The sequence below is a fragment of the Sinocyclocheilus anshuiensis genome, unplaced genomic scaffold (genome assembly GCF_001515605.1).
Source record: "Sinocyclocheilus anshuiensis isolate Anshui unplaced genomic scaffold, SAMN03320099.WGS_v1.1 scaffold3935, whole genome shotgun sequence".
In the NCBI taxonomy this organism is placed as follows: domain Eukaryota; kingdom Metazoa; phylum Chordata; class Actinopteri; order Cypriniformes; family Cyprinidae; genus Sinocyclocheilus; species Sinocyclocheilus anshuiensis.
This window is the reverse complement of record NW_015557061.1, coordinates 23364-32430: the sequence shown is the minus strand read 5'-3', so window position 1 is coordinate 32430 and position 9067 is coordinate 23364. Positions and strand designations below refer to the sequence as shown.

The following is a 9067-nucleotide window of genomic DNA, read 5'->3' as shown; positions in this document are numbered from 1 at the left end:
TGTGTGTGTGTGTGTGTGTGTGAGAGAGTGTGTGAGAGAGTGTGTGAGAGAGTGTGTGAGAGAGTGTGTGAGTGATTGTGAGTGTGTGATTGAGTGTGTGATTGTGAGTGTGTGAGTGTGGGTGTGAGAGTGTGTGGGTGTGTGGGTGTGAGTGTGTGGGTGTGTGAGTGTGTGGGTGTGGGTGATTGTGAGTGAGTGTGTGTGATTGTAAGTGAGTGAGTGTGGGTGTGATTGTGTGTGTGTGTGAGAGAGAGTGTGATTGTGTGGGTGTGATTGTGAGTGTGAGTGTGAGTGTGGGTGTGGGTGTGATTGTGTGGGTGTGATTGTGAGTGTGGGTGTGGGTGTGGGTGTGGGTGTGTGGGTGTGTGTGTGTGTGAGAGAGAGTGTGAGTGTGTGGGTGTGATTGTGAGTGTGGGTGTGATTGTGAGTGTGGGTGTGATTGTGAGTGTGGGTGTGATTGTGAGTGTGGGTGTGATTGTGAGTGTGGGTGTGATTGTGAGTGTGGGTGTGATTGTGAGTGTGGGTGTGATTGTGAGTGTGGGTGTGATTGTGAGTGTGGGTGTGATTGTGAGTGTGGGTGTGATTGTGAGTGTGGGTGTGATTGTGAGTGTGGGTGTGATTGTGAGTGTGGGTGTGATTGTGAGTGTGGGTGTGATTGTGAGTGTGGGTGTGATTGTGAGTGTGGGTGTGATTGTGAGTGTGGGTGTGGGTGTGAGTGTGTGTGTGTGTGTGTGTGTGTGTGTGTGTGTGAATAAGTGTGTATATGAGTGTGTGTTTTACTAACAGCAGAAAGTGATTGATCAGCTCTGTTTCTGTTTGAAGATGGTAATTGCTGCAGATCCTCCAGAAACAGGATTTTCCCAATTAATCACATTTACAGATTAGACGGCTCTGATCGATCATCACATTTATGCCCTGCCAGATCAATACGAATATACTTATGCTAATAGCTATAAATCCACTTTTAGCTCCACACATTGATGCATGTTGTGTGTCATATTTCTGCTCTGTATGAGTGTTTGTGCATCCGCTCGTGTGCCGTGGGTTTCAGAGCTTCTGTTGGGCGCTAATGGATCCCATGTGCTTTAGATTCTGTGACAATGGGCAATACACAAAATATTAGCACTATTAGTGCAGTATCTTTGCTGACGATATAAAATTAGATAATATGAACTTAGGAACGCAGCAAATTCTGCATGAACGTGTGAACGTCTTCTACATTCGTTTGCGTATGAGTGGAAGTTAAAGTGTGAATAGTTCGAGTCTGAATAGATCTGTGCAATAAGAGTAAATGCAAACTAGAGCTGCTGCTTATTCTGTTTTCTGTGTATTTGTTGTTGCAACAAGCATGACTTTTTGTAAGACGTTTGCAATTTTTTGTATTATTTTTATAAAGCATATTTTTATATTGGTAAGTAAATACGATTTTAAATGTTTCTTTTGTGTTCATTTAGTAAAAAGCAATAAGCGGTCACTGTCTTTAATTTTTTTAACTAGGTTTGATTTTACATTAAACAATTTGTATGTCCTTTGTAACAATAGCTGGTCTGTCCAGATCACGTCTTTTTCAAAAAAATAAATGTGTACATGAGCAAATGCACAAAAATATTGAGATATAAAATGAATGTAAACACAATTCCTACTTCAGACCTGTGCTGAGACGCTTGAGTGCTGCTGGGAAACATCTTCATCTGCACACCCGTGTGTGTGTGTGTGTGTGTGTGTGTGTGTGTGTGTGTGTGTGTGAGAGAGAGTGTGTATAAGAGTGTGTGTGTATAAGTGTGTGTGTGTGCGTATAAGTGTGCGTATAAGTGTGCGTATAAGTGTGCGTTGATTTTACATTAAACAATTTGTATGTCCTTTGTAACAATAGCTGGTCTGTCCAGATCACGTCTTTTTCAAAAAAATAAATGTGTACATGAGCAAATGCACAAAAATATTGAGATATAAAATGAATGTAAACACAATTCCTACTTCAGACCTGTGCTGAGACGCTTGAGTGCTGCTGGGAAACATCTTCATCTGCACACCCGTGTGTGTGTGTGTGTGTGTGTGTGTGTGTGTGAGAGAGTGTGTATAAGAGTGTGTGTGTGTATAAGTGTGTGTGTGTGCGTATAAGTGTGTGTATAAGAGTGTGTGTGAGTGAGTGAGTGTGTGTAGAGTGTGTGTGTGTGTGTGTATGTATAAGAGTGTGTGTGTATATAAGAGTGTGTGTGTGTGACCCCTTGAGTCTCCGGGTAACTGACCCTTTGGCTCAGTGGCCACAACAAAAGCACTCAGACACATTCACTCGGTTGTCGTGTCTGTCTGTGTTCTGGTCATCTGTTCACTCACTGGTTAGCAGACGCTCACTAGTTCTGCAGGACTGATGTAATGGATCGTGTGTCTCATTTACTGTGGTTAATAGATGTGAGTAAAAACACTGAATTTGGGCATATCTGGACACGTTCATGTGTCTTCAGACTGTTTAATCATGTTTTTTTCTCTGCAGTGTGAGAGACTGAAATTCTCTCATTGTTTGTGTCTTAATTACTAAAGGTGCGTCTTTTCTTCTTTCACTCTTTTCAGGCCGTTACTGAGGTTTGTTCCTAATGCGGCTGCAGACGAGCTGCTTTCACAATGAGATTAACTGACCCTCAACACACACACACACACACTTCAACTCTCACTCACTCACTCACTCACTCACTCACTCACACTGACACTCACACTCACTCTCACACTCACTCACACTGACACTCACACTCACACACACGCACTCACTCACACTGACACTCACTCACACTGACACACTCACTCACACACACGCACTCACTCACACTGACACTCACACTGACACACTCACACTGACACACTCACTCACTCACACTGACACACACTCACTCACACACTCACACTGACACACACTCACTCACACACTCACACACACACACTCACTCACCACTCACTCACACTGACACTCACACTGACACACTCACACTGACACACTCACTCACTCACACTGACACACACTCACTCACACACTCACACTGACACACACTCACACTCACTCACACACACAAACACTCACACTGACACACACACTCACTCACACTGACACACACTCACTCACACTGAAACACACACACACTCACTCACTCACACTGACACACTCACACACTCATTCACTGACACACACACTCACACTGACACAAACACACACTCTCACACTGACACACACGCTCACACACAAACACGCACACTCACTCACACTGACACAAACACACTCTCACACACACACACACTCACACACACACAGGCAGGTCGCGGGCGTCTCTCTCTGCGCCGTTAGCTGCTGATGTTCTTATTAAAGGCTGATTTGTGCTGCTGAAGGACTGCAGAGCTCCGTCTGTGCTCGTCAGCTCCTAATGCGCTCGGCTGCAGCCGCGTCACGATCCGCTCGCGGGGGTCTCCGCCGCTCCTGCCCAACTGTGAAAGCTCTCAATTATCCGCGTCTGACTAACTGGCCGCTGCTGCTCCGAGGTCATGATCTCAACAGCTGCATCCGTGTGTGTTTCAGCAGAGCACCGACTGAAGATCTGCCGAAATCCCCCTCGCTCTCTGCAGCGTTTTTCACATTTGATTGTCGCTTCGACACTCTTCATTCTGTTCGTGTTTTCGCGTTTGACGCCTCAGACCGCCGGGGTTTCTGTTTTTGCAGTTTTTTTTTCTTCTCAATTCCTACTCTTGCAAACACGTCCAGTTCAGTTAAAACTCTGAGAAAACGAATTCCTCCGTCTGCAAATTAGCATGTGTGGTCGCTCTAGAAAACACTCTTCACTGGACGATCAGCACATGGACTGGTTTGCTGTAAAAACACTGGAAACTCTGTTTTTCTGGTGGAGTTTCCAGTGATAGGCAGCTCTATCTGAACAGGCAGCGCTTGAATAGATGGATTACAGCGGAGCCGCTCAAAGGGCCGTCGCTCTGCGTCTCTTTGCATCTGAATGCTGCTCTCTGTGTGTCTCGGGCTTCGAGCAGCTCAGCAGACTGAAGACGTGGCGCTGAAGCTCTTCTGTAAATGTATTTGCTCTAAACAACACACGGATCCAAGATTCCCGCGCCTGTAACGCCAAGAGAAACATTCGTCTGTTTTCGCTCGTTGAGCTTCTTTGACTGATTGCAACGACGGCCGAGGAGCGTGACTGGCGTTGGAGAGGATGGAATGGCATGGAAGTGACTTTATTAAACTTCTGCAGGAGTAATGGAGTGCTTTTGCAGCAGTTACTGTGAGATTGACGCGTCCAGCGTGACTGAGGTCAAGTGGATGGCTGTTTGTGTTAGTGGGGGTGTTATTTGATGGGGCTGCTGGGATAGGAAGCCTGTGATAGGGGTCAAAGGTCAATTTCAGTCCAGCGAGAAGCTCTCGGTCCTCAGTGCACATGTCTCGTTGCCTCGTGTTTTTGATTTTGCATCAATGATCCTGTTTATTTGAAGCACTACAGACATGAATGTGACGTGCAGCTGAGAGCAGGATGACTGTTTATCAGTGACTCTATTTGACTGTGTTTTCTCTCGTCCTCCTGCAGGCTGATGTCGCAGTCGCCACAGGAAACAGGGTTAATCGCCATAGCAGCACGTCAGACACAGGGCAAAGGTCAGCGGGTTTCCATCGGCTCTCACACAGCCGCATTAACTCTGGTTTAACATGTAAACGAGCGGGTCATTCATTGATGCTGTGCTGCAGGCCGCGGGGGGAATGCCTGGCTGAGTCCGCTGGGATGCGCCATGTTCACTCTCCACCTGCAGCTTTCTGTGGACTCACGGCTCGGACAGAGGATCCCCTTCCTGCAGCACCTCGCCGCCCTCGCCGTGGTGGAGTCTGTGCGCACGCTGCCCGGATACGAGGTGCTCACACACACACACACACACGTGATTGTGTCTGCTCCACTGAAGTGTGTGTGTGTGAGTGTGCGTGGGATGCAGAGGAAATACTTTAAATAAATTTCAGGAGAAATGTTGAACTGAGAAGTAGGGGTGTCGAAATTAATCGTTTCTACGATGCATCGCGATGCAGACAAGGACGATTCGGTATCGGTTCAGTAATAGACCATAACCGATTATAACGTACTGACGCTTTTCTGACGTCATTTGTCGTGGTAGCATACATTAAGGCCCGGGTATACTTCACTTTCCGCGTTCCGTCCCGTCCCTCGCACAGCCGCGTCCGCACAGCTTTCAAAGTATACTCAACCGCGCTCACGACACATGCACAGTACCACATACTTGACTTGTGCTCTGTCTCAATATTCACCTCACGCATACGCTGTTGTACGCGCATCATCCGCGCGGTTTCAAAAAATTGCAAAGCAATCTCTTCCACAAGCATTGGGGGTGTGCGATATATATCGTCTGCAGTAATATCGTCATTGTTGTTTTAACGTGTGTGTATATATATATGTATGTATAAATGTATAAATGTATAAATATATATATATATATATATATATATATTATTTCATATAGTTAATATCACGCAAAAAGAGCTGTTTTTTCTCCAAAAATCAGCATGATTACAAATGTGATATTGATTTTATACAACAGTTCAATAAACAAGTTAATATTAAAGAGCAGGTCATATGGGTTTTTGAAAAAGATCTCTTTTGCAGTTTATAATGTAGCTATCCTTAAATGAAAACAATCTGCAAAGTTGTTAATCAGAAAAGTGCATGATAAATAAAGATATTCTCTCTCAAAAGAGAGAGTCGGTTCTGAATCTTCTTAACGAGTTGTCATATTTTCAATCTTTTGCCTGTTACCGGTATACGTCACTGGGTAACACATTTGCATAATCCCCAGCTGCCCGCGAGTCTGACCCGCCCACAAACACTTCCGCTAGTTAGTGTGTTGACATCATGTGGAGAAGACGCTGTGACAGATACCACAGATGTGTCACAGATACCACAGAAATACAATTCCAACCTTTTGTTGTGTGCATATCATTTTATCAAGGACTGCTTCTCTAATCTTGACTTTTATCTTCGTTAGACTCCGACACAATATTAGGACACTTTAAAATACCATATGACCTGCTTTTTAAGAGACTTACATTTTTTTGCCCCTGACTGCTGATCCTTCGTTTAATAATAAAGAATGTAGTGTAGCGCACAGACTTTATAATCATTGTGAAACTGCTGTTTATTTTGCTGCACGGCAGTTCTAGGGTTAATGCGGGAGTTAGTTAGGCTGCTGCACCTGTGTTTCAGCTGTTCTGCGTTCTGATTAAAAGCACTCGGCTAACGTAGCCACCGTTATTGTTTTAAGTGTTCACAGTTTAGCAGCTAATTACATTTTTTTGCCCCTGACTGCTGATCGTTTTTGCTCTATTTCGCCTACAAAAATAATTCCAAACAGAACCACAGCACTGTTCTGCGTCTCTAAACTACATGGCGTGTTTCGTTCCTGAATGAATCAACCGTTTAAATGATTCGGTTCAATCACAATGACTCACTTATTAACAGTGACTTGCTGCCACCTACTGGCGGTTTTAACTTCACATTCAAAGTATCTTTTCTTTTTTTCTTTTAAATCATTTCAAAAAGCAAAACATTATTTCTGCATGTGTAACTGCAGGTTAAGTGCATTCATGTCCTGCATTAAACAGTGAGTGAACGCATCTAAATGCCTCCAGACGCAGCACTGCAAAGATCAATTCTGTTGATACGGATTTCATTTGCCTGGTAAAAGCCCAGAAGTCTCATTCTAACCCACTGATTAAATGTAAAAATTTGGCTCAAAAGATGATCCACACTTTTAGAAAAAAATGGCTTTATAAAGGTAAAAATGCCCATAAAAGGTAAAAATCAATTTAAACTCATTGGAAAAGGATTCGCTAGTTCTATCACTGCTGTGAACTGACCAGCACACAGAATATGAAGAATATCAAAAACATTAGGAGTCAGCTGTCCACGGTAAAATATCAGCACAATAACACGCTCAGCAAAATATCATCTAATTATCGTTATCGATAAAATTCCAGAAAATATATCGAGATATCTTTTTTTGACAATATCGCACACCCCTACTTTGAACTATCCCTTTAAATGAATGAATGCACAAGTATGTAATATTTTCATGTGTTTTTGCAGGACGTGGACCTGCGGCTGAAGTGGCCCAATGACATCTACTACAGTAACCTGATGAAGCTCGGCGGGGTTCTGGTCAACTCCACCGTCACGGGGCGAACCTTCAGCCTTCTGATCGGTATGGTCTCAGCAGGTCAGTGTGTTCTCAGTGTCTCAGCGTGACGTCTGTGGTGTTTCCTGCAGGCTGTGGGTTCAACGTGAGCAACAGCAACCCGACCGTCTGCATCAACGACCTGGTGCTGCAGCAGAACCGGGAGCACGGCCTCGGCCTGGACGTGCTCGCTTCGGATCAGCTGATCGCGCGGTCGGTCACGCTGCTGGAGCGCTTCGTGTCGGACTTCCAGCTGCGCGGCCCGCAGGCGCTGCTGCAGCTCTACTACAGCAGATGGGTGCACAGGTGAGCCGTCTGACGCTCCACACACACCTGTGTCTGTGCGCGTGTGTGTGCTGATGTGTGTCTGTGTTTCAGCGGCACACGCGTGCGTCTCTGGAGCGAGGACGGGCCCGAGGCACAGGTGCTGGGTCTGGATGAGAACGGCTTCCTGCAGGTGAGGACGGGAGATCAGGTCGTGTCTGTGCAGCCCGACGGAAACTCCTTCGACATGCTGAGGAACCTGGTGGTGACCAAAACACGCTGAAGACCTCCAGAACACGTCGTCTCAGCTGGCAGCAACTACACAGAAAACTTGCTCAGCCATCATTTAATACGAATTCATTTAGCAGAAATGTCTATCTCTTTCTGAATTGTTTTAACTCATTTCAGCGCCTGTCTGCAACCCGTTCTGCTTCAGCTGTGTGATGCTTTTCAGAGTCCAGCAGGAGATTCGACAACACAAATGTGAATCTTGAGAAGTGTGTGTGGTGTTTGCTGTAGAATAACATGCACCAGTCAATCTCTCGTTAGATAAATAGGCCATTTTGATTTCACTTTACTGTTAAACGTGTGCAGACCGACAGCAGGGACGTTTATGGGCTTTAATATGAGCAATATTTCTTTTAAGTCTCGTTCAGTGTTTGGTGTAATGGATCAGAGTGATTACTGGGGAAAAGCACATGCTCATATGCCTCTCAAAAATATTAATTTGAAATCATTAAGTGGAAAAATGTTTCTGTGATTCTTCCCATTAACACACTGCTTTTACAGTAAAGGCTGATGATTGCCTTTTCCCGTGAACTGATGAGTTAGTTTAGAGAGGTAATTAGTGATCTGTAGTGGATTACTATCTATTAACCCAACACTAGCCAGTAAACTGAAGAGGTTTATGTGGAAATCCGACTGACGCTCGTTAAAACTTGTGCTTTTGTCTGTAATTCTCGTTTGGTTGCACGCTCGCTTTTGAGGTGATTTTGTATATTCATATCGCATCAAGTAATCAGCATCACTAAATATTTTGTAATGATTCATGGTTTGTAAACAGATACAGATGATCCCTTTTAAAGAAGACATTCCCGAGTTGTATAAAATGAAATAAAATGATTGTGACTAATTGATCGTTCAGTGTGCTTGTTCCTTCAGGCTGTGAAGCGCAGATGTGTATGTGTGTGTGTGTGTGTGTGTGTGTGTGTGTGAGTGTGTCTGTGAGTGAGAGTGTGTGTGTGTGTGTGTGAGAGAGAGTGTGTGTGTGTGTGTGTGAGAGGGTGTCTGTGAGTGTGTGTGAGTGAGTGAAAGTGTGTGTGAGTGAGAGTGTGTGTCTGTGAGTGTGAGAGGGTGTGAGAGTGTGTGTGAGTGAGTGTGTGTGTGAGAGTGTGCGTGTGTGTGTGCGAGAGAGTGTGCGTGTGTGTGAGAGTGTGCGTGTGTGTGTGCGGAAAGTGTGTGTGTGAGTGAGAGTGTCTGTGAGTGAGTGAGTGTGTGTGAGTGAGTGAGAGTGTGTCTGTGAGTGAGAGTGTGTGTATGAGTGAGAGTGTGTGTCTGTGAGTGAGAGTGTGTATGAGTGAGAGTGTGT

The 9067-nt window shown here is 44.9% G+C and overlaps 1 protein-coding gene across 1 annotated transcript in view; it reads left to right on the top strand.

Annotated features, from left to right (window-relative positions):
• Positions 1-8612, top strand: part of hlcs (holocarboxylase synthetase (biotin-(proprionyl-CoA-carboxylase (ATP-hydrolysing)) ligase)) — a 23089-nt gene extending 14477 nt beyond the window's left edge. Inside the window, exons 7-11 of the mRNA XM_016471042.1 lie at positions 4569-4636; positions 4727-4887; positions 7128-7242; positions 7308-7521; positions 7594-8612. Coding sequence (XP_016326528.1) covers positions 4569-4636; positions 4727-4887; positions 7128-7242; positions 7308-7521; positions 7594-7762 — 727 coding nt within the window. The 3' untranslated portion in view covers positions 7763-8612. The remainder of the gene's footprint in view (positions 1-4568; positions 4637-4726; positions 4888-7127; positions 7243-7307; positions 7522-7593) is intronic.
• The last annotated feature ends 455 nt before the right edge of the window (positions 8613-9067 follow it).